Genomic DNA, 27,541 nt, shown 5'->3' on the forward strand with positions numbered 1-27,541 from the left:
ATACTGTATCCTCAAAATCATTAGATTCTGGCGGGAAACTGGCAAGGGGGTCAATTTGCGAAAGCGACTTTTCTATGTACAACCTGGGACTACCCGGCACTCGAATTATACATACTATGTTGGGATCGAGAAAACTGTCAGATAAGACAGTCCGAAAAAGTATGTAGAGTAAAGATGAACAAGACAAAGATATCACATCTATCCCAACACCGTGTGCTGATATCTCAATAGAGTATTAGATAAGTGTAGAGTGTACACCCACCCACCCTAGAGCACCCACTAGACCCGCGTGAAGAAATAAAGATATGCGGTCTTCTTCATCGCTTCAATATCCTCGAACTTGACTACCTTTTCATCATTGAACATCACCCACGATAGGCTACTTTGACCTGGTAATGTCTTGCGAATCACGGCAACATAATGTCTAGCATGTGTTAGTGAAAACCAAGGAAATGAGGACGGAGACATATCAAGCAACCCACCCTGCATGAACCGATGTGCCTTTGTGGCATACAATCGACCTTAATTCATAACGAGCAGGTAAGCCAGTGAGCCCGACCGAGCCGCCATGAGACTGTGCGTTGTGATCAACACTTGGGTCTTCCTTTTCCACCACATCGTCCGGGTGAGTGAAAACCCAATCTAGTGCCCTGTTAACATCGCCATCGGTCGCAGCCAACGCTCGCTGGGCACGAGACGCCTCAATGCCCATATCTCCTAGCTGCGCAATTTTCTTCGCGTCTTGCTCACTAGAACTAGAGGTGCCGACTCGATCAAGAGCCAGCGGTTCATCGATGCCTGGATCCTCCATGTGCGCAAACAGCCAATTCATGGCAGCCTCAGGATCTGCATTACCAGTGGCGTGCAGAGCTTTCTCACACCTCACAGCAGGGAATCCCATGCCTATGAGTTGGTCGAGAGCTTCCGGGTTCGGGACAAATGCAGAGGATTCTTCAATATCCGGAAGTAGCTCCTCACCTGCATCATGCTCACCAGCAAGGTAAGAGCTGAAGTCCAGTGGCTTATCGTCGACCAGCACAGGGATATCCAACTTTGTAGGAACCCAGTTAACGAGCTCAAACCGACGAGCATTGATGACCAATTCCCGAGGCAATGTTTTGAAAGACGACTGCTTCGAAAAACCACCTTGACTCCCACAAGCAGGACATGTGAGCTCAACGACCTCCGCCGAAGTAAAGATGTCTAGACACTCTGATAAATCCACAGATTCATATTCCGTTCCTGTTTTGTCAGAGGTGGTGGCAAGACGTGCAGGGACAGCAACCGAAATGTTGTCCTGCTCATCCACTTTATAACGGACTTTCTTGCAATTTAAACACTGAAGACGTTGCTCAACTTGGAAGCGAAAGTGTTCAACTGGGTTAATCTGCGGACTGATGTGCTTCGATAGGGCGACAGACTTGAATAGATGTAGAAGAAATTCAAATGCATCTTGCTGTCTCATGGTGGCGAACTCCTCATGACCCTGCCCAATAAGATACTTGAACATTGCTGGTGCTAAGCCTTTTTGATGAGCGACTTCTGGGATGCCTGCGGACAACATAACGCGAGAATCGGGCTGGGAGTACCGGCCTGAGAGTAGACCGTCGGCAAGCTTTTGCATCTGTGTCTCGAAGTCCTGGGCTGGTGCTTGACAGAGTGGCGGTTCTTCTGACAGTTGATAGTATCGCTCACGAAATCCAGTCACCGAAAATATGCATTGCATAATACTGGAGAGATAGCAGCTGTTTCCGAGATTTGCCAGGCCTGTCAATGTAGGCCCAAAGACTGGAGCCAACTCTCGGCCATCTTCGGTTGTCATGGAAAATTCCCATTTTAAATTGTGCTCGACCTGCATTTCCATCAGACTCTTCTCTGTCTTTTCACGCCCAGCCAGATAGATTCCCCAGTGTGCAAGGTGAGCCGCCAATTCTGGGTCTACTCTTTCTTCGTTGCACTTGTAGCAGTAGACATCAGCGGAGCCTTCTGCTGTGATTGAGCCGAGTTTGACAGCCACAGCATGTGATGTTGACTCTGCGTGAGTAAGCCCATGTGAGTTCCCTTTGCTTCCGCCGAATTGACTTCGCCCACAACCCTTGTTCCCACATTCCAGACACAACCAAAGGTTCTCGCTCAGATCACATTCTGAGCAGTGGCTTGAATCTACAATGTCAGGTTAGCATGGAGCCTAGGTGAGCTTTGGAGGGAATCAATACCAGTCGATGTGGACGTGGCTTGCGTGTTGTCCCGTTGAACCAGACAAAGTGTATGCTCGCAAGGAACAAACTCTTGCTCCCAGGCTTTGACTTCTTCCTTTTTTGAGAAAGTCATTGCGTTCATAACACCTTCAATGACGATAGGAAGCTTCCCACTGGCTTTGTCCACATTGTTTTGAGAGCACGAATAGCATACCACTGACGTGGCAATGTCATACCTATCGTCTTCTGTTTCAGCTGCGATAGAAAGCTTTGAGATTTTCGGGGGAGGCTCGTCGCGCTATAAGTCAAAGGTGTGAGAATCCTTGGTCACAAGCTCGACAAGTATTTGGAGGCTATACCTGCACTTTCTTGGGGGTCCTTCGAATGTTCAAAGCCAGCGGATGACCAAATCTCTTGTAATGAAGCAGAGCATGGTCTCTGTTTCCAGCACATCCACCATTGAAACAATGGAGACAAACATTTAGACCGGCATCATCGTCCTTGCAAGGTGGAAGTCAGATCAGATATTGAGTAGTATAGGAACCAAGGTGGCTGGCATACAATAGAATCAAAGCACTGCGTGCAATCTTCTCGATAAACTGCCTGGGAAGATCCTGGTGGATTCAGATCTATAAAGTGTTTTTAGCTCGATTTGTCTTCGGGTTATCAAGGTGATGTCACAAACCCGCAGCATCGGTATGGACACAAGAGGCCATATCCAGCGAGAAAATCTCGGCGACTTAAGAAAGTACGAATAAGGCTTGCTTGTCTTTAAAGAAGGCTTCAGAAGGTGTGACAGTATCCCATTGAAAGTAAAGATGACAGGAGAGAATATCAGATATCGCAGATCAAGCCCAAGCTACGATGCGTGGGGTCCTTCCTTACCGCCTGCACGTGCTGTTATCAATATTGTCCTGAGGCACCAAGTCATGTGGAGGGGCGGCTGTGCCACTTTACGCGTTATTTTTTTCAACACGCGTTTCAACCTTGTCTTACAACTACTTTACAACTTGATCTGGACTTGAGCAAGTCAAGTCTTTCTTTTGCCTTTCCCTCCCCCCGATTGAACTCTCTCCACTCCATTTTTTTCCAATCCTCTCCCAATAATTTTACTTCGACTGTGTCAATCATTGAAATTTGAAGTCATCACGTAATGGCTTCTGAGGCAGCATCCCAAGTCACCATTGGGGCTCTAAGGTTTGTATATGTTTTATACAAATATTCTATCTAGCAATATATATGTTAATCGCGTGTTTAACAGTGCCATATTTGATGAAACGAAACCCCAAGTTCGAGAGCCGATTGTTCAATGCGTTCAAATCAAGGCACTGCCAGCTCAGCCGGGCCAACCAGAACGTTACCGGGCTGTATTCAGTGATATTGCAAATTATGTTCAAACCATGCTTGCTACTCGTATGTACCGTACTCTTGGTACTCTTGGTAATTCATCGCCAACTGACTGATTTAAGAAGCCAACTCGGTAGTGACAGATGGATCTCTCCGGAAGGGCTCTTTCGTGCGTCTCAAGTCATTTCAATCAAACTCTGTCAAGGGCAAGAAGTATGTGAGGCAATTCTTTCGATTTTGATCGTGCTAATCATCGACAGAATCCTCATTATCTTGGATCTTGAAGTTCTAACGGAACTGGGTGAGGCTGAGAAAATCGGTGAACCCAGACCACTTGAAGTCAAGACCGAGGAAGAGGAGGTGGGTCAACCGACAACAATATCCAGCAATGGGTTCTATGGCTCCAAGATGGAGGGTGCACAGGTTCAGCCAAATAAACGAGCCCAGCCAATGTCTGCCCCTATTTCTACTTCCTCTGCCCATGCCACAATCTACCCGATTGAAGCCATCTCCCCGTATTCCAACAAATGGACGATGAAAGCACGATGCACAAGCAAGTCCAACATCAAAACCTGGCACAACAAGAATGGTGAGGGTAAACTGTTCAGTGTGAATTTACTGGACGACAGTGGTGAAATTCGTGCAACCGGTTTCAATGAGCAGTGCGATATGCTCTATGAACTCTTCCAGGAGGGAAGTGTTTATTACATCTCGAGTCCCTGTCGGGTTCAGATTGCCAAGAAACAGTTCACAAATCTCAACAACGACTATGAGCTCACATTTGAGAGAGATACTATCGTTGAGAAGGTAATATCTTCTTACAAACTATAAACCAAATACATCGCTCACAATTTATCATAGGCTGAGCAGCAAAATGATGTCCCTCAGATACGATTCAACTTCACCACCATTGCTGATTTGCAGACTGTTGAAAAAGACACCACTACTGATGTCATTGGCGTGCTGAAGGATGTCGGGGAGACATCCCAAATCACATCCAAAAGTACCGGAAAACCCTATGACAAACGCGAGCTTACGCTGGTTGATAACACGGGATTTTCTGTCCGCTTGACAATTTGGGGTGCATCTGCAAACAATTTTAGTGTGGCGCCCGAATCTGTTGTTGCCTTCAAGGGAGTCAAGGTTTCTGACTTTGGCGGAAGAAGTCTGAGCCTTCTGAGTTCGGGCTCAATGACTGTGGATCCTGACATCGGGGAGGCTCACCGACTCAGAGGTTGGTATGACGCCCAAGGCAGGTCGGAGAACTTCACATCCCATGCTTCATTGTCAAATGCAGTCAGCTCCACAGGCAAAAGAGATCCCTTCAAAACTATTGCTCAAATTCGCGAAGAGCAGCTTGGCATGTCTGAAACTCCTGATTACTTCTCTCTGAAAGCAACTGTGATCTACATCAAGCAGGATTCTACCTGGTGCTATCCTGCCTGCCTTTCTGAAAACTGCAACAAGAAGGTAACGGAACTTGATCCAGGACAGTGGCGGTGCGAAATGTGTGACAAGACCCACCCCAAGCCAGAGTACCGCTTCATCATGCCTATTAGTGTCAGCGACCACACTGGCCAGCTTTGGCTTAGCTGTTTTGATGACACTGGAAGAAACATCATGGGAACATCCGCTGATGAACTAATGCAACTTCGCGAGGACGATCCCAGCGCTTTTGGTGAAGTCTTCCAGGGAGCCAATTGCCAAACCTGGAGCTTCAGGTGCCGAGCCAAGATAGACAATTTCGGTGACCAACAGCGGTAAGAATGATTGAATAACTAATATTTGAATAACATGAACCTCATACTAATAATGCATCCAGTGTCCGATATCAAGTCTCATCCTCCCAGGCAATCAATTACTCAGATGAAGCTTCTCGCCTTGCCGATATCATCAACTCCTACAGTCTTGAGTCAGTATAGGCAAAGTGAACAAATATCTTTGTCCAGCTTTGTACTATCTTCACTATTCCTACGTGCCCTCAGAAGTTTTTATCAATGTTCATGCGTATTTTCATGCTACTCGAGCTACGCCATGATCATTTTATCAATGGCTTCTCACTTTGACTTTATGTTTTCTCCCTCCTATTGAGTACCCTAGAAAATAAAACATAAATAGTCTTTTTTTTTTTTTTTCCTTCTCTCGCCATGATACTTTCATCGATGGTCTATCTGCAATCTGGCCAGTCCATCTGAGGACATCGACTGGTTTTAGTTATGAGGCGGTCAGCCGACAAAGGGCGGAATATAATGGCAATACACTATCATTGCTTTTTTTTTTTTTTTCCTTTTTTTTTCCTCTATATTTTTTCTGCTGGAACAATTCAGGCAGAGAATTCAGCCTCGTGCTCTTTGTCTTCTTTATTTCACTCTCATTTTGCTATACCGTCCCTATATAATCCTCGTCATGGGTAAGCGAAGCCATCTCGAGTCAACTGAGCAGCGACCGAAGAAAAAGTCCAAGTCCGAGAAGCCTGCAAAAGCTTCTAAAGATAAGCAGGACAATGGAGATGAGAAGACTGTGTCTTATTCTGATGCCTCTGCGCTATCCAAGATCCCTCAGTCAGACATCGACAGTTTCTTGACCGAGAACGTGATTAAAATTGTTGATCCCTCTTCACCTGACGCCTCTCAATTCCGCCCAATCCTTTCGTTTGATCACCTACCTGAATGCGATGCCGGTCTGTACGCTCAATTGAAGTCTTTCTCTAAGCCAACGCCAATTCAATCTACTACATGGCCGCTTCTTTTTGCTGGCCGTGATGTGATTGGTATTGCAGAGACTGGAAGTGGCAAGACCCTGGGTTTTGGCTTGCCATGCCTGAAGAAATTGATTGACTCTAAGACGAGCAAGAAACCTTGCCAACCCAGGGCAGTGATTATCTCACCAACCCGAGAGCTTGCAATGCAGATTTATGACCAGCTTGTCAAATTTGGCGGCACTGAGAAGACTCAGGTGACATGCATTTACGGAGGTGTGGGTAAAGATGAACAGCGTCGGGCTCTCCAAAAGGCTGCCATTGTGGTTGCCACCCCTGGACGTCTTAAGGACCTCCAAAGTGATGGTTCAATTGATTTTGGAAAGGTCAATTACCTCGTTTTGGATGAGGCAGACCGCATGCTTGACAAAGGATTTGAGCAGGATATCAAGGATATTGTCAAGCCAATGCCCGTCTCCAGGAGACAGACTGTCATGTTCACGGCAACATGGCCCCGGTCGGTTCGAGATCTCGCAGCAACTTTTATGAAGACTCCAGTAACTGTTACCATTGGCGGAGACCCATCCGCGGATCCCCGAGCCAATTTGAGGATCAAGCAAGTCGTTGAAGTTGTTGATGGCCGAGACAAGGAGGGCCGACTCATACAACTACTCGCTAAATCCCAGCGTGGTCATCAGTCGCCCGAGAAAGTCCTGGTTTTCTGCCTCTACAAGAAGGAGGCTATGCGTATTGAGAATCTTATCAGAAACAAGGGATTCTCGGTTGCTGGCATTCACGGCGATTTGAACCAATCAGATAGATTCCGAAATCTTGATGCTTTCAAGAAAGGCAATGCCAGTGTTCTTGTCGCAACCGATGTGGCGGCGCGTGGTCTTGATATCCCGAATGTAAAACTTGTGATCAATGTCACATTCCCTCTTACTGTTGAGGACTACGTGCACCGAATTGGAAGAACTGGACGTGCTGGAGCTGACGGACTTGCCATCACCATGTTTACTGAAAATGACAAGGCACTATCTGGCGGGTATGTCACTCATTTCTTAAATTCTAGAAATCGTCAGGGTCCAATGCTAATTGTGAATAGATTGATCAATGTTCTAAAGGCAGCCAAGCAAGACGTGCCAGAGGCACTGTTGAAGTTTGGTACAACAGTCAAGAAGAAGCAGCACGATGTGTACGGTGCCTTTTACAAGGACGTTGATATGGACAAAACAGCGACAAAGATCACATTTGACGATTAATTGATTCATTTCGACTTGAGATCTTTCCTGGAGGATCTGGAGGACCAAATGAGACGAAGTCTTGTCAATTGACTCATCAGATACTCCCTTTCTATGTAGACTCTGTTTTTTTTCATCAGTTAGGCGTTAGGGAAAAAAATTTAACATTGTGTCAGATTCAGATCAGATACTCACATTAGGAGAGCATAGGTGCCACTGAAGGCGCATGCTTTGAGAATTCCCAATTTCTGGCCAAATCTGCGGCCCAAGACCAAACTCGCCAGAGCACACAGGATGAAGCTTGCGGGTCGAATGGCCACTTCACTCGTGTGCAGGCTACATCCATTTCGATGGAGGTACGACTTGATAAACCTGTAACTCCAAGAGGTTCGAACCGCCATATTGACAATATTGGCCAGGACCAATCCATACGCACCCAAGTTCCCTACTTCGAGGAACATATAAGCCGCGAAGGCATAGCAGGCGGAAAAGACACCCATCCACGCCGTTTGCTTCCGTATCTGTTGCGAATTTGCTGCAGACGACACGAATGCTTCGGTGATCCCATTAAATGCCAGAAATGGAATGTAGTAACAATAGACGGAGAGCAGGTCACCAATTTTGGGGGACGCCCATTGGCGGCCCCCCAAGATATACAGCAACTGGGGAACCATCATTGGGCCTAGCGGGAATATCAGGACTGATAGCAACTGGTACGCGCGTAGGATATCGATGAGGTGATCTCTGGAGGTGCGGATATGAATCTTCTTCAGCCTTCCATCCTCATCGGGGCTCAGTAGGGCCGAGAATAAGTTCCGGCTGCTCTCCTCCAGCGGCTGGAAGATGATCCGTGCAATGAGCCCGCCGTAGTTCGACGCAAGAGAGTATATCCCCTGATCTTCTAATCCTGACAGTGCTGCAAGCATCATAGTGTCGCCCTGCGTGAGCAAATGCTTCACCAGAGATTGGAAAAAGACATTTACAGCAAGCGACGTTAACTGGCGCGAGAACCGTCCCAGAAAGTAGTGAGAGGGGTCCCTATGAATGGTTACCGCGTTGTCCTTTATGCTATAGCTAGGATGAGCTAAGGTTGGTCTTACCTGGATTGCATACGTGTCAATAAGAAAGAGAACCGGGTAGTGTTGGTCCCTCTGAGTAGAGCCAGCGAGTAGCCACAGATGAGAGCCAGCGAGTAACTGAGGTGACCAAGGGCAAACGGCAGCACACCGAGATCATAGTTGACTTGAGAGGCATATATAAAGGTAGAGGATGTCACCGCACTTCTCAGAAACGCCGCTGGCATTTCGACAGCAGCACGTTTTTCATAGAGCATATGTTGCTGTATTACTGAGAAAAATGGCTCAATGCTGAGTTCCATGAGAGATGCAACCCCAATCAAGATCACACTGGGGTAGAAGAAGGCGGTCTTTGATGCTTCCTCCGGGACAAAGCGCTGGTAAAGCATAGTGAATATAAGACTGGAAGGAATCCCAAGGGCGAGGCTCAAGTAAGAGACATTCACAGCTGCTTGAGAGGCCACAGAGGGTGCCGTGGTGGTAGCAGCTGCTTCAAGATACTGCTTTTTGTTGTCGGGAGAAGGGACAGGCTGCCTTTGGATAGCCATCCGAATACTTTCCCTCGAGAAATACAAGATCGAAACCTGGAACAGCTCCAGTTGTGCTGCTATTCCCAACACGACCGGTGAAAGGGTGCGCAAAATCAATTGGTTCGAGGTAAAGGTGAAGACCCTGGATGCTAATTGAATCAAGATCAAAAAGCTTGTGCCTGTGGCCGACGAAGCCAGAATCTTGCCCATGCGGGCATCGTCAGCTTTGACCATGCCCGTGATTAAACCCAGCTATGACGGGTGCAAGGTTGAAGGGGTTGTAGAGGATGTGAAGTGAGAAACCAGGGTGGGGCCTGCTCTGTAGGGGATGTTCCAGCTCAAGGCTTTTGAGAAATGGTAGACATTTGCCTGAAGTTGAAGACTGTCTTAAGCTTATGGAAATGATATTAATCTACTAAATCTGCAATCTATAATCTACATATAATTAATTCCACTTGCACCCATGGCGCCCCCGAGGGATCTTGCGTACGTGTAGTCCCAGGGTGCCGACCTCGGGTTTCCCCGGGGTCTCCCTGAGCCCTTTATGTAGGTACTCCGTACCTCACTATAGGTATTTACCTCAAGAGGGCTAGGTATGACTACATATGACTACAAGCTAATTGTGAAATTTCTTCCAGAACCTGTGATGTCTGATGTCTGGTATGCAAGATTTTCATGGCAGAGGGAAGGAGGTGCTATAGGTCAAAATCCACAAAGCACTGTGCTTCTTCCAAGTAGTCCTCTGGCTGCATCCTGAGAGATCCTGACCCATATTGAGTTTTGTCGGCCATCGTATGGAGAAAATCCTGGAGAGAGCTAGCCACTGGGATGTTAATGATACGTTGTCGACCAATATATTTCCAGGTGCAGCCATCTTCGGGCTGTTGATCAACTAGACTCTTGAAGGCTCTTGAAGGCTCTAGAATGGAGGCAGATAGAATGGATAGCCACCATTCTTGGTTTTGAAGACACTGAGAAGGAAGCTGTATGTTGCAAAAAGAACAGTTGCCCAGATCAAGACAGCCAGCTGTTGACCCTTGACATCTTCCATCCGGGGGACCTTCAGTGCGAGTGCGATCGTAGCAAAGGAAAGGATAGCGTCTGTGCCAGCAAAATGTTAACCTAGGAACTCGGAATAGAACAACGCTTAGTATCAATAGACCTCACGGTTATCACTTACAGATGGCAGCCACAATTTGAGTCTCCATTCCGAACTGGTTCTGGAATCCACCGGCAAAATAGCTAATGCCACCATGGCCATTGCCAGCAACATATGGAACTTTTCGGATGTGGTTGAACATTTGACCACTTGTGAACAGAAGAATAGCGATCAGGCTGATTGCAGCCCAAAGATTTCGGTTCTGCACAATTGGCAGCAGGTAAGGCGAAAGGACCGCAATCGCAGTCACAACTGCCATCAGAATAGTGACCGCCGATACAATCCGCATGTAATTGACAGGTCGAACTAGTTGCGGTTTGGGGCCTTCGGGCAAGTGACGTCCAATCCAAGAATAGACTTGATCAGCTGAGACCGGGCTGTTTGGGATTGACATGTTAGTGAGATAGGGGCCGGGGCCAAGAGCCTTAGTGGGAAGAAAAGAAAACACCTACCCAGTGAAGTCAAACCGGAGGGGATTCCCTTCAACCTTGGCAAAGGGACCGATGGTAGGAGGGAAGACAAGGAGTACCGGCGCAGTTTGAAGCATGAGCTGCTTAGGTTAGTCGCATGTTATACAGCTCAGTCTTGAGTAAAATTGCTCTACCTTTTGAAAAACGGCCTTGCCATTGTCAAAATCGAGTGTTCCAAAGACTACCTTGAGGTCATCAGGCTTGGTGCCCTTGGTCCAGCTTCGGGCGATCAGGTCCCATTCAGATTCAAAGTCACGGCATAGGAGACAGCCGAAGCGGGGATCCGTGGCCGTTAGGATAACCACAGCATAGTAATCTCGAGGTGTCGAGGTGAGCTCTTCATATGATGCACTATCCAGATCAACAGGCCCCGAACGAGACAGGGATTGATATCTTGTAAACTTGTCCGGTGTTGAGCTTGCAGACACGACATCAGACACCACCGAGAAAAGGAGAAAAAGGACCGCCCAGAGCTTCATTTTGGCATGACAAGGAGCTGTACAGCTTTAAAGAAGTTAGTAATAGAGTCCAATTGATTGAAAATCTATCAATCGGTTGCAATTGAAGAGGTTTGAACACGTTGAGTGACAAAGTCCAGGTGTCCACTATCAACGTAATCGGGCGGGCGTATCAGCTTACTTAATATATTGGCCCCGGCGCGCAAAACACCGCGTCTTCCTTTGTGACGATTTATGTTGTATACTTTGAACAAGCATTGGATGAAACGACACATATCTTAACTTATTTTTATTGCTCTGAACTGGCATGCTTTAATTCATAGGCCTTTTTTTTAATTCTACTTTTTTATACCAAAGGGCTGTCTTTGTTGTGGCCACTGTCGTCATGGCAATGGCCGAAGAGACATCCGCCTTGGATGTATGCGACTTCCCTGGATTGATACAGATATGCCAAAGATGCTGACTTGATAATATAGTTTGAAATGTCCTTGAGGACCATGCGCTTGGAGATGGAGTATGAGAAGACTCTTTCGGATTCCGCTCGTCTTCTGGATGGCGAGAGGGATCGCGTACAACGCATGGAGCTTTTGCTCTCCAAATTCGAGAACGAAGCTCTCAGATCGCAACTGGACGAAGCAAGCAGGCATCTGTTGGGATTCACCGGTGCTGATTCAGAGGCATGTGTTCAACTTCAGGAGGCTTGTTTGGAAATCGATCAGCTGGAGCTTCAAGCACAGGCATCCGCGAGTGAGATTGACCGGCTCAAAGTAAGTTTGAATTTAGTCTACAAGCCGAATACAAAATTCGTTGTGTTGACAGCAACAGGAAGAACTCTCATTCCAGAAACATAATTCGACAAGTTATAGTGCTCTCCTTGCAGAGAAACTGCGCCTCTCTAGAGATCTTTCAGCTCTACAGTCAGAGCTTGAGCGGTCCATGGCGCAAAACGCATCATATCAAGCCGTCATATCTGAGAAACATGAGATGGAGCGGCAAATGAGTTCTCTGGAGCTTCAGCTTGACAATGAAAAAAATTCCCATGAACGTACTCAGGCCAGAGAATCACAGCAAATGAAAGAAATTTCCCAGCTCTCTACTCGAGTTGAAGAGGTTCGGAATGAGCTAGCGGGAGAATTGCGAGCCAAACAGCAGCAGGAACGGGACAACCACCAACAGAGCCTGGCATGGGCCAATCAGCGGGCGACGTTTGAAGGAAGAATTGATGCGCTCAAACAGCAATTGCGGTCAACCGAGGATAAGCTCCAGGAAGCCCAAAATGAAATCCATCAGCGACGCAGCCTCAAACTACACGCAGGAAATGACTCCGAATCTAGTTCTCGAACAGTCCCGCTTCAGCGTCCTGGCCCAAGTGGCCATGCCGGCGTGACTATTGCAACCCCTGGGGCTGTTCGTGTACAAGAAAAATTGAATAGGGATTCGGCCGTGCCTGGTGATAAGTCGGCGTTTTCCATCACTCCGTTCTTGAACCGCACGGGTGCACCTTCGGATTCGCCAATGAGTTCAGTTGGAGACGAAGACGACATCCTTGGAGATACTGACACTCCTCCTGGACTACTTAGCAAGCAGAGCACTTTTGGGGAACCAAAGCGACTCGGTTCTGCCCTTCGGCGCCAACTATCTCCAACAGAGGATCCCATTCCAACCACAAAACCCATCAAACTAAGGGCACGTGAGGTCGTAATGGCTGTCTCAGCACCGGAAAATGAGGTCAAGAAACCACCCCATCGCCTAGATTGCAGGATGCCACCCACTGAGACCAATCAGTTACATGAGCCATTAGAGCATGAACAGGCCAAGCCGAAAAAACGCAAACTTGGTGGTCAGCGGGATCGGAGTTTGTTTGAAGAGGACGAAGAAGAGCCTTATCCTAACAAGAAATTTGGGCGAAAACTTGCAATAGGAAATGGGCGGGCTTCAACCCTTGGGAGTAAAACACAAGCGAGTACCTCTAGTTTACCACGGGCGCTTGGGCTTGGGGCAGCACCCATGGGATTTTCTCCCTTGAAAAAAGACCGCAAACGATTTTAATGTATATATTAGAAGAGCGAATCATTTTTATTCACCAGACTCTACTCCGTACGGCAGTACAGTTAATGTTGACGTGGAGCTATGCCAAGGTCACGATAAGAGCCGACTTGGAAGTTCGGCGGTCCGTTCTGTTTTGCCGGCAAAAAAGAAAAGCTTCCCATTGCTCTCATACCTTCGATTATTTCCCTGATATTATCCAATTCGCACGATGTTTGCTTTACGTTCAATTCGAATTTGGCAGAATGGTTGTCACCAGGCAATTTGTCAAGTACGGCATGCATCATCCAAGCGCTGGCAAGCCCGGCAACAAAAGGATCAATTCACCAGAGAGGCAGCTGTCCAAGGGCTGAAAAGCCGTGCTGCTTTCAAATTGCTACAGGTAATCCAAAACTAATACTACTTGATTTTCCTGTATCTAGCTGACGGGTTGGTTCCTGTGATTAGATTGATGAGAAATATCGAATCTTCAAGGGTGGGCAGACAGTTGTTGACTTGGTATGCTAGTCATTCAATCAGAACTCGGATCTTGGTTTAATCGTTGCATTTAGGGTTATGCTCCGGGGTCGTGGTCGCAGGTGTGTCAACCGACTTTCTATTGTCTTTTAACTGATCCCCTTCCCCTTTGCCGTCAAATGGGCCTAAATTAACTGCCAGAGAAGGTTGCTGCAAGCCGCACTCAACCGCATGGTCGAGTCCTTGGTGTTGATATAATCCCAGCCCAACCGCCGAAAGGAGTGTCCACAATCCAAGGCAATTTCCTCGCACCCGAAATTCAAACATATATCCGAGACTTTCTCCGCAGTCCAGACAGAGGCAGGCCGCGCCAACCCGGCTTTCTGGACGATTCAAGTGTCAGTCTATTAGAGCCGAATTCAGATACCCAACGCACGACGGAGGCTGGGAATACGGATACCAGGGGTGATAAAATACTTGAAAGAACGGTAGATGTGGTTCTTAGCGATATGTCTGCTCCCTGGCACCAGACCTCGGGTTTCTGGAAACGAAGTCTAAGTGCTCCTTATAATAGGATGATGAACACCAGCGGTGTCAGCTTCAGAGATCATGCTGGAAGTATGGTATGAATTTCTTGTTACTCAATTGGTAAGTGTAAAACGCTTCTAACTTCATGCAGGATCTCTGCCACGCGGCTTTGCGCTTCAGTTCGGATGTTCTGAAGGCAGGCGGTCATTTCGTCTGCAAATTCTACCAAGGTGCCGAAGACAAAGAACTGGAGCAGCAGCTGAAGGAACTATTCAAAAAAGTTCACCGTCTGAAACCCGAATCATCTCGCAGTGTATGATTTGCCTTATCCAATTAATGTACCCACCAACCGACTAAAGCAATTGGCAGGAATCCAAGGAGGCCTTTTTCGTTGGCCTGGAGCGAAAATCGTGAGACCCAAAGCTTTCGGACTGACATGTCGGCATACCAGAGCGGAACCATGCTATTTGTCTAGATGATCTCGATCTCCTCATTGCCAGATGCCTCATCCCACTCAATATCGGCTAGTGCTGCTTCGGCCTTCTCATGAACCTTCCTATTTGTCAGTCTGGGACCGAGTCGTTCGATAGGCACTGACTGACCTCTTTTAGTCCACTCAATTCTTCGACATACCCACGTTCATTCAGGGCTCTTCGGACAAAGTCCCACCCCTGCTCGCGGTACGCACTGACAATTCTATCCGAGCACGCACTGCAGCTTGGATAACTTTTGCCGGTGACAGACAGGTTCTCGAAATTGGAGAGAAATCCTCGTATTTGATGGGGCACAATGCCCAAGGGATGATCATTACGTTCAGTATTGCGGGCCATGGGGGCCGGTGCGGCAGCACCTTTGGGGTGCTGAAGGAGCGACACAAAAATCTCCACCAAAAGTGCAGAGGCTATAGGAGCCACTCCAGGGCGGGTCACTGTACACTGCTGATCGAGAGTTTGATCTTTGATAGACTATTTTGCAGTCAGCTCTGTATAAAACAGGTCTCTCGTTTGGATAATCTTACATTAGCTGGTGCCACCACATCGTTGCAGAAGTAGCACCCAAGCTCGGCTGGCATATCTTCATCCTCCATGATACCGTGGCGCATCACGACGAAGGAATCAAATCCCAGGGCTGCATTCATCACGATTTTCCCTGCCGCCTTCCCCATCACTGTGGGCAGCCATCGTGATTCTCGAGTATCCATAAGGAGGAAGATAGCATCATGTTCATCAATCAAAGCTTTGAGACGATCAAAATCGGACCTTGTCACCTCTTCGTTCACAATAGGATGGCCGGCCATGGGCACCGAGAGCTCATGGCCCGTAGTCTCTACTCCCGGGTAAATTTGGGTCAGGGCTTCGGATGCCCGATGTGCTTTTCGGACGCCACCGTTCAAACAGTCTTCAAAATTGAATAGTGGCTGCCGGACAGGGTTAGAAAAGGAAACAGTTCCGTTATCGACGAATGTGATGTTCTTCACGCCCCAGCCCTATATATTCATTGATTAGAACAATGTTTTTTGGGCGCGAGGTTCACGTCAACATACCAGCAGATTCCGGGAGACGTAGCTACCTAATGTGCCAGCCCCTAGCAAAAGGCATCTGGTATGCTTGATTTTCTCAAGGTCGAGCGTCGGGCTGATCCGCCATTTAATGAGTTTGAGGTTGAGATCGACCGATTGATCTGCTAATCTTCAGGAACATTTAGCTTTCTCGATCAAGTCTTCCGGTTGGATATTTCCAAATTAACATCATACCTCTTGGGATCCATGTACTCTGTGAGATTGACAATTCTCCCCGCTAACTTCCCTGTCGAGTTACGTTCCCAGCCGGTCACCTTTGGCAGCGGTAACGACACTTGACTTTCCAGTGATTCGGGGGTCTGGGGTTCTTGTTTTGAACATGACTCCAGCTGGATTACTGTACTGCGCCCCTGGTCACGCTTCGCGTGCACGTCGCGATAGCGTATTAATTGCACCCGCTCGAGGCCCCATCGTTGCTTGATCAGAACGAGAAAGTTTCTTAACATCCATCCTGGGGCCTGTTCATAATTTGATGGGTCTGAGAAACAGAAATAGCAGTCTTCCGCAGCGACGTTCTTGAAAAACCCATTTTCGTATTCAGAAAGTGACGCTATCTGCCAGTTGCTATTTGAGATATCGTCTTGTTGGGGACTCTTCGTCTCGAAGTCGCCTACAGATACGTTATCGGAACGCTGTCTGGTTTTTTTAGCCAAAAAGAATCCTCGTTGTCGATGATCCACAATATATGACCATGTTTGCACCGCTTCCACCAAGTCTGTGCTTTCATCCGGAGAGAGGTGCGTTCCCTTCAACTTGTCAGTATCATGGCCCTGATGTTTCTCGGCTGTTTGATTTTTCGGTCTCATAGGCACCCATTGAGGGTCTGAATGAATCGCTGGGAAAGCAAACCAGTAGTGAAACTTGTATTTTTTGAGGTCGGCAAACGATACAATCACAAAACTGCAGAGTAGAGAGGGGGATGAAAGTATTGTTCCATCGTGAATGGCATCCCATATCTTGGAGTTCTTATTAATATTTGTATCTTTTCTCTCTGGGGCAACCAGTCAATTCCTACCATTTGTCCAGCTTGATGGAGCAGTTGGGATCTGTCCAAGTTTCGATATTCTTCCACGGTATTGACATTTTTGATCATGCCATCTGCTCTGTAATAACCAGCTGGTGCCCTAGATCGCTGTTAGGGAGTCTCTTTTTAGAAATATTCCGGTTTGTCTTACTCGCTGCTAGTGAGAGCGTTCCCATGAATTTGGACTCGACATGACGCAGCCTCGGGATCAGAAGGACGGATCTCGTATAGTCCCAGAACAGGCCGGGCGGAGTCATCTAGTTTGTCATGATTGATCTTATGGGAAGCCAGTGAAGTGTAGAAAGGTAATTCGATATCGGAAGCAAACGGTGTGTACTGCATCTTGGAGACGAAAAGAGTATCAAGTACCTGACATAAAGATGTTTTGTAGTAAGGGGGAACGAGGAAGTGAAGGGAAGTGAAAGGGTCTGATGTCACGAGAGAAGAGGGGCTTAGTTATCTTCATCCAGTACTGGACCTGCATTTGCTCCCTTTGGCCTTCAAGACATATACACGCACACCCTATATATATAGATAGATATACTATCTCTACCTATGTAGGGTGCACGTCATATATAGGGTGTGCGTGTATATGCCACCTACATATACTACTTAGGTATTTTGCTAAATATTGGATCATAAGGCTATAATCATCTTGTGAGCTTAACTGCTGACTTCTGTTAAACACACGATCTATTGAATCATTTGAGCCACTAGAGGTATATCTTATAATAAACTGATTATGAAACCATTTAGTCAACCTTGGAATGTACTTAACTCCAGGCCTCACAGGGCTGCCCAATATCCTGGGCAATCCTATCAGGCCGATAAGATCAGGCCGATAAGATCGCGTCGCGACTTTCGCGTTCACCCCCACTGCTTATCTTCTTTTCTTCTTCTCAACACTATTACTTAGGTATTAAACCCCGAGAAATGCTTATCGGCTTGTGTGGAGGTTAGTAGATCATCGCAAATCAACCACTCACACCCGCATGAACTAACGAGGATAAACGTCAAAAGGGATCTGTGCTGGCAAACATGCCATTGCCGAGTACCTGATCCAGCAAGGGTTTCAACTTCTCGAACTCGCCGACAAATCCCAATCCCACATCGCCGAGTCGGGGGATGACCTGCGACTGCAAGCGTCGGAGATCAGAAAAAAGATGACCCGAAATCGCCAGAGCTTACATTTCAAGATGCCGACTCTTTACTTGACTTTGCGACGAAGAGATGGCAAGAACGCTGGGTTACCACAGATATTGCAGATGCCACAACCCTAGATCGATTCCTCTTGCGTCCCTTTTTTCTCCTCGTGAGCGTCGATGCACCAGTTAGCCTTCGATGGAAACGATTTGCCGACAGGTTCGTGATAATACGTGTGACTGAAGCCTGAGAGCTGACCGTTTCTTTTCTAAAAAAAAGGTGTTGGAGAAGACAACTGGATCCGCCTGAACTTGAAAAGTTCGTAATGTGGAACGACCATAATCTTTACGACAAGGAGATTGGACGCGTATACTTGACCGACAAAGCCCAAGTGCGCCTGTTCAACTCCTCGTCGTCCCTCGATGAGCTACACTCGGCTTTACAGACCCTCGACCTGGCAGACGAACAACGGTTGAGGCCAAACTGGGACCAGTATTTCATGCAGCTGGCCTCTCTCGCCGCCCAAAGAAGCAACTGCATGAAAAGAAGAGTGGGATGTGTGCTCGTCCGAGAGAGTCGCGTCATAAGCACGGGATACAATGGGACACCGCGGCATCTTCCAAACTGCAACCAAGGTGGATGTACGATGCAGGCCAGGACTGAATAATCCCTGTGATCTTATTGTTCATTTAGCTTACTGGAAATCATTGTAGGTCCACGATGCAACCGCGGGGATGGAGGAGGAGTCGGTCTCTCAACCTGCCTTTGCCTCCATGCTGAAGAAAACGCATTATTGGAAGCAGGCCGAGAGCGGATTCGAGAGGGGGCGATTCTATATTGTGATACGTGAGTCCACTCCACCCTTGAATGAAGTGCGCCAAAGACAAAATCTTACCATGGATTGCAGATGCCCTTGCTTGACATGCACTGTTAAGATCGCGCAGGTTGGAATATCGGAGGTTGTCTACTCTCAAGGGTACAACATGGATAACGACGTAAGCCAATGCTTGTCCGTTTCATGGGGGTTTATAATCTAACTTGAATGTACAGAGTGCAGCTATCTTACAGGCAGCGGGCGTACGGCTACGACAATTCCACCCGGTAGCCAATTTTCCTTCTATACCCTTACCTCTCGGATACGTAACTAACTCTAAGCTCACAGCCTTCAAATGGACTCATCTATCTTCAGGGTTCTGTCTGAGCAATCAGTCACAACCGACAACCGGTAACCCACAATACGACAATGGACGCGCGGAATGATTCAATTTTGTCGATGAGCAATATCCTTCTGCATTCGTAAATATTTGCACCACCCCAGGGCTATATCAAAGTTGTTGTACAAAGTAACTTGTCCAGATAAGTTTGCACTTGAAGTTTGAAAGCTGAAGGTCCTGGGGCTATAATTGTCCGAAGAAAACAACTCCAGGGCTGTTGCATATGCATATGATATATGATTCACAGGTACTTATAAAGTACGAAAGTAACTTCAAATTGTTAGTAATTAGTCGTTATAGTCGTCATGAAGAAGTACCTCGGTGTACCGCCGTCCTCCGCATTTTGTCTGGCAGAAAAAAAAAACAGGTATGACTCAGCGTGCGAATTTTGGCGGGGTCCTCAAGGAACCCCTCGATGGTCTTCACAGCTGGATTCTTTAACGTGTCGTTGGTCTAATCTCGATAATCCACTACCTTGCACACTGTCAGCTGTGATTACCGTTGCGTTTTTGGCCTAAGTCCCTATAGCCATGCCTACCGTCCATTTGTTGGACTACGTTGCGGGAAACATCCGTTCTCTAGTCAATGCGATCAACCAAGTCGGATATGATGTCGAATGGGTTAAATCTCCGGAGGATGTGAAAAATGCTGACGTTAGTCAAATACCCAGGACAAATTTTATCATGGCTGGCTCACAATCATGCCATTACTAACAACAACACTCTAGAAACTGATACTCCCCGGCGTTGGTCATTTTGGCCATTGTCTCTCCCAACTGGAAAAAGGAGGGTTTCTGGAACCTATCAGACAGCATATTGAAGCCGGGAAACCTTTCATGGGAATCTGCGTCGGCCTGCAAGCCCTTTTTCAGGGCTCCGAGGAGGATAATGACGTTCCAGGACTCGGCTTGATTCCTATGCGTATTCAAAAATTCAACGATACCTCGAAGAGTGTACCACACATTGGATGGAATTCGGCAATCAACACTGGGTCTGATGGAACCAAGAACCAAAGCTTTTATGGCCTGAGGCCGACCAGCAAGTATTATTACGTCCACTCCTATGCGGCCCCCTACAACCCCGGCGTGTTGGAAAAAGACGGCTGGTCTGTGGCTACAGCCACATATGGCGAGGAAGAATTCATCGGTGCTATCAGTCGGGGTAACATTTTTGGCGCCCAGTTTCATCCGGAAAAGAGTGGCGTGGCTGGACTGCGGGCTATACGAGCATTTCTGAACGGCGATCAATTTCAGTCGCTCCCCCAGGACCTTGTCATTGGCAAAGAGAATGGGCTCACTCGTCGTGTTATTGCTTGCCTTGATGTTCGGACAAACGACTCTGGTGACTTGGTTGTCACCAAGGGTGACCAATATGATGTCCGAGAGAAGAGTGGAGCAGACGCCGGCGGCAGCGTTCGCAATCTCGGTAAGCCTGTCGACATGGCTAAGAAATATTACGAGCAAGGAGCAGACGAGGTAACATTTTTGAACATCACCTCGTTCCGAAACTGCCCCATTGCTGATACGCCCATGCTCGAAATTCTGCGACGAACATCAGAGACGGTCTTTGTACCTCTAACCATTGGCGGAGGAATCAAGGACACCATCGACACCGATGGCACCCGGGTCCCTGCTCTTGACGTGGCAACGATGTATTTCAAGTCTGGAGCTGATAAAGTCAGTGTTGGCTCCGATTCTGTCTTTGCTGCGGAGGCCTATTATCACGCCGGCGAGAAGTTGAGTGGCCAGACTGCAATTGAGACGATATCACAAGCCTATGGAAAGCAGGCTGTTGTGGTGAGCGTTGACCCCAAGCGGGTCTATGTGGATAAGCCAGAAGACACCCACCACCACACAATTAAGACCAAGTTCCCCAACTCACAGGGGCAAAGCTTTTGCTGGTACCAGTGTACTGTCAAAGGTGGCAGAGAGACTCGCGATATCGATGTGCGACAACTTGTACGGGCTGTGGAGGCCATGGGAGCTGGTGAAATTCTCTTGAATTGCATTGATAAAGATGGAAGCAATAGTGGGTTTGATCTGGAATTGATCAACGATGTCAAAGCTGCGATCAAGATTCCAGTCATTGCTTCAAGCGGAGCTGGTGTACCTGCACACTTTGCAGAGGTTTTCAACAAAACCACCACTGATGCAGCATTGGGCGCAGGGATGGTAAGTTTGCATTCTTTCAATTAAGTTTTCCTACAACGGAGACTCTAACCATGTCCTAGTTCCACCGCGGTGAATATACGGTGACTCAAGTGAAAGATCACCTTCAAACCGAGGGATTCTTGGTCCGCCAATTTGAGGCTGAAATCTGAAAAGTCGGCTGTGTCGAAGGTGTGACATTTTCTCATAGACATCTTTTGCAAGGGTTATGTTTTTGTACGAGAATAGCGAGAATAGAGAATATAGATCATAAGGGTCAAGCCCATCAAGCAAAATATACAATTCAAGTGAAGCCAGGCCCCCAGATTCAAGGTCTAATATTCAAGATGTTTGTGATCATCCTGGGATGCACCTGGGCATGAATAGCCCCAGGGGTGTCACGTGGAAGGGAGTCTCTTGACTCATCAAAAGCGGTCTAGAAAGCGGTGGAAACATAAATCATCTGACTTTTCCACTTGCCACTTCACCTTCTCCTCTCTCCCCAGACTACTACGGTGCTACGAAAGTCCCATAACTGCCATCCTCACGTATTCCACCTACGCCTTTCTCTAACTCTCACTCTTTTATTTCCACCTTTGTCGATACTTCTCTTTTGATACTCCATTTCGCCGTGATCAAACCTACCCAACAATTGTGGCACTTCGATCTTGGTCGTTTGATAGTGAATCTACTCATTCCTAACAGGGCTCTATAACTGGATTTGGTGTCTGCAAGGATCTCCAGACAGGTTCAATCACAGGTCAAGGTGCTAGGGTGGCTCTGCGAATCTTGAAGGACAGGGCAGACCATCAATTCTCTCTTGAATACACCTCTTTTTTTATTATTCAACACCAGTGTTCCTTCGGTCATCGTATTCATCAGTTCTTTGATCTCCCATTTGTATGCAGTGACCTGAACACTCACCATTCAGCATTCAAAAAGATTCATTCACATATTCCATTGTCTCAGTGGTCTATTGATTCCTGCTTTCTTTGTTTTAAAAATATCTCGTGCTTTTCCTGCGATCTGAACAGATAAGATCTGTTACCCGACCTTTGTTGTCGTGACTGGCGATACACCAGTTTCACTTCATCGCACGACTTCTTCTTCCTTTGTTCTCTCTATTATCCCCTATTGCTCACTGTACACGGCGACGGTGCCCCTAAATCTGTACACCTACAGCCATCTTTGTTGCATCGACCCCTTCCCAAATTGAATACAATGTCATCGTCCGTTCATTTCAAATTCAAGTCCCAGAAAGAACCCTCAAGGGTTACCTTTGATGGCACTGGTATTTCGGTCTTTGAGCTCAAAAGAGAGATTATCAGCCAAAGTAGATTGGGTGATGGGAGTGACTTTGAGCTATCGATTTACAATGAAGACACCAGAGAGGGTATGTTATTTCAATATATTCCACTTGCTCCTGGTTAACATGAATTCTTCTGACATCCAACAGAATACGATGATGACACCACCATAATCCCTCGGTCGACTTCCGTGATTGCCCGCCGATTGCCAGCAGCGCGCCCTGGTAAGGGCGGTGCCGCTCGTTATGTTTCCGGCAAGATGCCAGTGAACGCTCGCATTGCCCCTCGCCATGAACCCTCGATGAGCCGAGTAACGCCCGGAACGGGACAGTCCGTGAACAACAACGTCCTCGAACTGAATAATGCCCAGACAGAAGAAGAGAAGATCAATGCTCTGTTCAACCTACAGGCTAGCCAATGGCAGGAGCAACAACAAGAAATGGCAAAGTAAGAGCATTCTAACTGGACTTTGTTATGTTGGGAGATATTAATCTGATTTAGCGCAACACCCGTACCATTTGGTCGTGGCCGAGGGAAACCCGTCAATGTACCCGACCACCCTCCGCCTCCGGGGTATCTTTGCTATCGTTGCCGAGAGAAAGGTAGGCACCTCTAGTAAATCACCCTACTTCAGACAACTAATCTTTGTGCGCAGGCCACTGGATCCAAGCATGTCCTACCAATAATGACCCCAAGTTCGATGGCAAATATCGAGTCAAACGATCAACTGGCATACCACGTTCACTTCAAACCAAAGTTGACAAACCCGAATCCCTGGCCCCTGATGGCTCCACTGAAGATTCAAGGAATACAGGCGTCATGGTAAATGCTGATGGCGACTTCGTCATTGCAAAGCCAGACAAGGCAGCCTGGGAATTGTACCAAGAAAAGGCGAAGGCATCGGCGGCAGCTGCCGCTGAAGCAGCAGCTGCCGAGGAGAGCAAAGCATTGCAAGCTCGAGGTTTGGAGTGTCCAATTGACAAGAGGATGTTTTTAGAGCCAACAAAGACACCATGTTGTCAGAGGACATATTGCAATGATTGTATTTCAAATGCCTTGATTGAAAGTGACTTTGTTTGCCCGGGATGTGGTACCGAGGGGGTCTTACTTGATAACCTCACTCCTGATGATGAATCTGCATCAAAAATAAAGGTGTATGAAGCCGACAAGGCGGAAGCCAAAAAGGAGAAGGAAAAACTCCCCACCGGCCCGGATGGTATTCCTGTACCCGAAGTCTCCGAAATTGAGCCCAAGGAATCTTCCAACAAGCCGCAGAGCCCGCTCAGTCAAGTCCAGGAGAATGCGCCCACACAATCCAAGAAAAGATCTGCCGAGGACGAGCTTACTGGGGGAGTGAAACCCCAAGCTCCGAGCCGGGTAATGTGCCAAAGAAACAGAAGGCAGATGATGGTCGCTCCGACGTTCCGACTCAAGCTAGTAGCGTCCAAGATGGCGCGCCTATTCCTCCAGCAAATTTTAATAATCAGGATATGCCATTCAACGCCTTTGGGCCAATGCAAGGCATGCCTATGATGCCTTTCTCGGCCCCTGGATTCAGCAATGAGGCCATGGGGTTTATGAATCCTATGGCGATGGCATCTGCCAATGGCTTTCCCAGTGGCATGGGTCCGGGATGGAATCCCATGAACATGCCTTTCAATCCTCTTCAAGCTGGAATGTTCGACCAGAGCAATGCTGGCATGTCTAACGGATTTCCTAATATGTTCAATGGGGACCCTTCAATGATGTTCCCCATGTCCCAAAATGGGTTCCAAGGACCAAGCCCTGTAATAAATAACTTCTCAAATCAGCAGCGAACAGCTTTCAGCACACCATACTCCCGGGAAGAGGATTCGCCATATTTTCGCCAGCCCGTGAATCCGCAACGTCACCAGGCTAGAAACCGACGAGTTCGGCCTAGCGACTACAGGGAGCTTTGAAAAGATGATTGCTGGTTATGGCTTATGGGTTTGCATTCTGGTCTTTCCAGTACACTGTGTATATGCATATGATCTAGAGCGGTGGGGGAGGGTTTTTTTTTCCATCTTTCCTACTTTATCTTACTACTTTGTCTTCCGATTTTTTTTGTGTCATCCTGAGAGGTCTCCTTTTTTTTGCCTCCAGAATGTGTACTATTACCTTAGCAACAATAGGAATAATTGAACCCCATTTCCTACGTCTTCAAGTGCTTCTGGCCAGGGATTAGGCGTTAACATTGACCATCAATTCGCCATAAATGGATATAAATATTACTGTTGGGCATCAATACATGACTTGTAACTTGGCTTAGATAGCACTCTATAGGTTTGATCACCCGGTAGGAATCATGTACAAGACATAGAGAAAGTCAACTTATAAGATATAGCACTACTTACAATTAATCAAAGGAGAAAGGCGAGCGAAGTATATCTCAAGAGGGATTTGTTGTAGGTAGGACGGATGGTCATGTGACTGGGGGAAAACACCCCCCCATTCACACCGTCTCTACAATGTCTGTCCAACAACCATCCACACTCCTGTTCAACAACCAGACCACTTGTTTTATTCACCAAAACACCAACCGCCTTCATCGTGTCTTCTCTACCCCTTTCAAACCTCAAATTTCGATCTAGATCGATATTTTGACCTACATCATTCATCAAATTCCTCCCAGAACAATTATCTGAAACATCGACTATCATGGCGAAATATATGAATAACCACAGTAGTAATTCCAATCAAATGTCGCGATTCCTCGACCAAGACTCCCAGAGCACCGTTCTAGCTACTTGCTACAGTGTTGAGCCGTCGACCTTCAAGGTCCACGGCTTCCACTACTGCACTACCCTGGGCGCCGGTAAGTATCTCGCGACTCAAAATCTCATGTTGATCGAGGTCTGATTTTTCATATGTAGGGGTACAGTGGTATCCCTGAGGTCCCTTCGGGGACTAAATCGTCTCGTATAAGTCCTCCCCACGACATCCTCGATTCCGTCGCGGAACGAACCTGGCCTGGAAACAATTGGCCAGAGTACAAGGGGGAGGCAACGCATAACATCCCGGAAGAGTGTGAGAGACTCTTCTGTGACAGACTGTCTGCGACATTCCTGGGTGAGAGGAGTGTCGTGGGACAGGAGTCGCTGGGGATGGATGCGTTCCAAAATATCCAGCCAAACCAAATCGGGCACCAGCATGATCGAATCCAGCGATGGATAGAAGTGTGGGATTACTCCAGCGATGCTATCTACCGTGGATTTGTCGCTGAACACAATAAAGAGCGGACTTTGTTCGTTTTCTTCGAGGACCGTGCCCTTGAACACGGCCTCAAGTCTGGGTATGTACGCCCCTCATGTTTCCTTCAACAAGTCAAGGCTTCCTTTTTCCTCGGTGATAATCCTCTATGCGTGTTTGAATTACCTGCTGACCTTCGCCCTCTCCTCCCAGCTTGATCGCTCTGTTTGAACTTGCCGATATCGCCACCTTTGGGTGCTCGCAAATAGTTGCCTGTGTTAGTCGTTCCCAGCGCACAGATGAAATGGAGCTTGTGCGAAGTCTAGGATGGTGTGGATTTAGTCTCACCACCTTGACACCCTGGCTCTCACGCGGTGACCAAGGACCCTGCCTTAGTGATAAATGGCTTTTCTTGGTCGCCGAAGTCTAGCGAGAACACCGCACGATGAATTTATTTTGTTTGGATTGAAGTCAGGGGATCTTTGTTCATGTTTCGATGCTCTGCTGCATAATACGACTGTCTTTTTCATCCGAGGATCGAGTACTGAATGTCATTTCAATTTTTTCCCCCATCTTTTTCATGAGTTATTGTTATGTGTATATACTGTTCTAATGAAACTGTCATTTTTCTGGCGGAACAAAAAGCCGTGATACCGATAAGAGATAAGATAAAAGATAAGCCTCCAGAGCTACCTGGGTATGACCTCACCTTTACCTGGGCGTATCCCTTCCAACCTTGAGAAAGCCTTTCAAGGTCCTTTCAGAGCGAAGACATCTATTCAACATATCTAATAACATGTCCAAGGAGCGCATCAAATCTCTTCAGTTCCCCAAATTCCTCCTTCCATCTGTGTTTTTCAAACGCAATGCGGGGCTTTCTCCACCGGACCATAGACCCCAACACAAGAGCGAGAAGTATCTCGACGGCCATGTCTCCTATCTGCGCTGTGCAGGATGTGCCTCACATCTTTGCTGGACCTCCCAGATCATCAGCAAAGGATTTACAGGTCGCCATGGCCGTGCCTATCTTGTCTCGGCGGAGCCAGTAGCCACAGCTGTGTCGGTCAGCCCGTCGTCTTCGCCTACAGCCTCGCTTCCCAACACGATACTGCAGCGTCCAGTTCCTCGCCAGCTCGTTACAGGAGCTCATACAGTCAGCGATGTCACCTGCATATTCTGTGATAGTGTCCTGGGCTGGAAGTATGTTGCAGCCGAGGAAGAATCACAACGGTACAAGGTTGGCAAGTTTATTTTGGAAACGAAGAAAATCGCTGCCTCGTCATGCTGGGAATCCCCAACTGGTGGGGCCAAGAATATACAACCCGATCACCAATATGAAGTCGAGTCTGGTCCAGCAGATACAGAGTTTGACAGTCAGGACGAAGATGAGTGTGAGGACCTGTTTGCCGGAATCTGGAGTCCGGGACTTGCTGCGCGTCGAAGAAACCGTGAAAGTAAACGTCGACCTGCAATATGGGGAATTTCATGAACTGTAGGAAATCTCGAAGATGGACCTTGTGGGATAAGGTCATTGCGTAGTGTGGCATGATACCCTTTTCAACAACCTCGTTGTCTTGTTGCCTTCTTCTATTGCATACGAATCCACTATATTGTCAGTTAAGAGCTCCCTATTTATGAATATCTGTTTTGGGATTTTCAGAATTCCGGCATTTCGCCATGGGATCCGATTCATGGAAGAGTCATTAATACC

The 27,541-nt window shown here is 47.4% G+C and overlaps 12 protein-coding genes across 12 annotated transcripts; 8 read left to right on the plus strand and 4 right to left on the minus strand.

Moving 5' to 3' along the window:
• Positions 1–279: 279 nt before the first annotated feature.
• N7500_000179 (ubiquitin-specific protease UBP14) lies at positions 280–2,914 on the minus strand (the record flags this gene model as incomplete). Its single annotated transcript, XM_056671325.1, has 6 exons — positions 280–424; positions 483–2,163; positions 2,217–2,496; positions 2,558–2,698; positions 2,760–2,827; positions 2,884–2,914. The coding sequence occupies 6 exons, from the start codon at positions 2,912–2,914 to the stop codon at positions 280–282; spliced, it is 2,346 nt and encodes a 781-aa protein (XP_056536898.1).
• A 437-nt stretch (positions 2,915–3,351) lies between these two features.
• On the plus strand, positions 3,352–7,505 carry N7500_000180 (Nucleic acid-binding OB-fold; the record flags this gene model as incomplete). The annotated part of the gene is made up of 8 exons (XM_056671326.1): positions 3,352–3,395; positions 3,460–3,611; positions 3,668–3,758; positions 3,806–4,352; positions 4,407–5,305; positions 5,368–5,457; positions 5,873–7,288; positions 7,349–7,505. The coding sequence occupies 8 exons, from the start codon at positions 3,352–3,354 to the stop codon at positions 7,503–7,505; spliced, it is 3,396 nt and encodes a 1,131-aa protein (XP_056536899.1).
• A 170-nt stretch (positions 7,506–7,675) lies between these two features.
• Positions 7,676–9,324, minus strand: N7500_000181 (oligosaccharide translocation protein RFT1; the record flags this gene model as incomplete). Its single annotated transcript, XM_056671327.1, has 2 exons — positions 7,676–8,522; positions 8,585–9,324. The coding sequence occupies 2 exons, from the start codon at positions 9,322–9,324 to the stop codon at positions 7,676–7,678; spliced, it is 1,587 nt and encodes a 528-aa protein (XP_056536900.1).
• Positions 9,325–10,009: 685 nt separating this feature from the next.
• N7500_000182 (OST3/OST6 family protein) lies at positions 10,010–11,198 on the minus strand (the record flags this gene model as incomplete). The annotated part of the gene is made up of 4 exons (XM_056671328.1): positions 10,010–10,191; positions 10,271–10,626; positions 10,702–10,799; positions 10,854–11,198. 4 exons carry the CDS (start codon positions 11,196–11,198, stop codon positions 10,010–10,012), a joined length of 981 nt encoding a protein of 326 aa, XP_056536901.1.
• Positions 11,199–11,562: 364 nt separating this feature from the next.
• Positions 11,563–13,226, plus strand: N7500_000183 (uncharacterized protein; the record flags this gene model as incomplete). Its single annotated transcript, XM_056671329.1, has 3 exons — positions 11,563–11,595; positions 11,654–11,944; positions 12,003–13,226. 3 exons carry the CDS (start codon positions 11,563–11,565, stop codon positions 13,224–13,226), a joined length of 1,548 nt encoding a protein of 515 aa, XP_056536902.1.
• A 208-nt stretch (positions 13,227–13,434) lies between these two features.
• N7500_000184 (RlmE family RNA methyltransferase) lies at positions 13,435–14,526 on the plus strand (the record flags this gene model as incomplete). Its single annotated transcript, XM_056671330.1, has 5 exons — positions 13,435–13,605; positions 13,671–13,721; positions 13,775–13,801; positions 13,886–14,302; positions 14,359–14,526. 5 exons carry the CDS (start codon positions 13,435–13,437, stop codon positions 14,524–14,526), a joined length of 834 nt encoding a protein of 277 aa, XP_056536903.1.
• Positions 14,527–14,678: 152 nt separating this feature from the next.
• Positions 14,679–17,152, minus strand: N7500_000185 (putative autophagy ubiquitin-activating enzyme ApgG; the record flags this gene model as incomplete). Its single annotated transcript, XM_056671331.1, has 7 exons — positions 14,679–14,759; positions 14,810–15,172; positions 15,226–15,693; positions 15,751–15,895; positions 15,961–16,742; positions 16,802–16,910; positions 16,962–17,152. 7 exons carry the CDS (start codon positions 17,150–17,152, stop codon positions 14,679–14,681), a joined length of 2,139 nt encoding a protein of 712 aa, XP_056536904.1.
• A 591-nt stretch (positions 17,153–17,743) lies between these two features.
• Positions 17,744–18,090, plus strand: N7500_000186 (uncharacterized protein; the record flags this gene model as incomplete). The annotated part of the gene is made up of 2 exons (XM_056671332.1): positions 17,744–17,765; positions 17,831–18,090. 2 exons carry the CDS (start codon positions 17,744–17,746, stop codon positions 18,088–18,090), a joined length of 282 nt encoding a protein of 93 aa, XP_056536905.1.
• Positions 18,091–18,278: 188 nt separating this feature from the next.
• Positions 18,279–19,213, plus strand: N7500_000187 (deoxycytidylate deaminase; the record flags this gene model as incomplete). Its single annotated transcript, XM_056671333.1, has 4 exons — positions 18,279–18,594; positions 18,667–18,799; positions 18,861–18,948; positions 19,004–19,213. The coding sequence occupies 4 exons, from the start codon at positions 18,279–18,281 to the stop codon at positions 19,211–19,213; spliced, it is 747 nt and encodes a 248-aa protein (XP_056536906.1).
• A 484-nt stretch (positions 19,214–19,697) lies between these two features.
• On the plus strand, positions 19,698–21,486 carry N7500_000188 (imidazoleglycerol-phosphate synthase; the record flags this gene model as incomplete). Its single annotated transcript, XM_056671334.1, has 3 exons — positions 19,698–19,820; positions 19,895–21,337; positions 21,397–21,486. The coding sequence occupies 3 exons, from the start codon at positions 19,698–19,700 to the stop codon at positions 21,484–21,486; spliced, it is 1,656 nt and encodes a 551-aa protein (XP_056536907.1).
• Positions 21,487–22,514: 1,028 nt separating this feature from the next.
• On the plus strand, positions 22,515–24,560 carry N7500_000189 (cleavage polyadenylation factor subunit MPE1; the record flags this gene model as incomplete). Its single annotated transcript, XM_056671335.1, is given in 5 exon segments — positions 22,515–22,706; positions 22,770–23,067; positions 23,122–23,222; positions 23,276–23,997; positions 24,012–24,560. 5 exon segments carry the CDS (start codon positions 22,535–22,537, stop codon positions 24,558–24,560), a joined length of 1,842 nt encoding a protein of 613 aa, XP_056536908.1. The 5' UTR covers positions 22,515–22,534.
• Positions 24,561–25,299: 739 nt separating this feature from the next.
• Positions 25,300–27,319, plus strand: N7500_000190 (Yippee-like protein; the record flags this gene model as incomplete). The annotated part of the gene is made up of 4 exons (XM_056671336.1): positions 25,300–25,460; positions 25,523–25,933; positions 26,044–26,254; positions 26,636–27,319. The coding sequence occupies 4 exons, from the start codon at positions 25,300–25,302 to the stop codon at positions 27,317–27,319; spliced, it is 1,467 nt and encodes a 488-aa protein (XP_056536909.1).
• Positions 27,320–27,541: the final 222 nt, after the last annotated feature.

This window comes from Penicillium coprophilum, assembly GCF_028826855.1.
Source record: "Penicillium coprophilum strain IBT 35676 chromosome Unknown utg000001l_segment0_segment0, whole genome shotgun sequence".
NCBI classification, from domain to species: domain Eukaryota; kingdom Fungi; phylum Ascomycota; class Eurotiomycetes; order Eurotiales; family Aspergillaceae; genus Penicillium; species Penicillium coprophilum.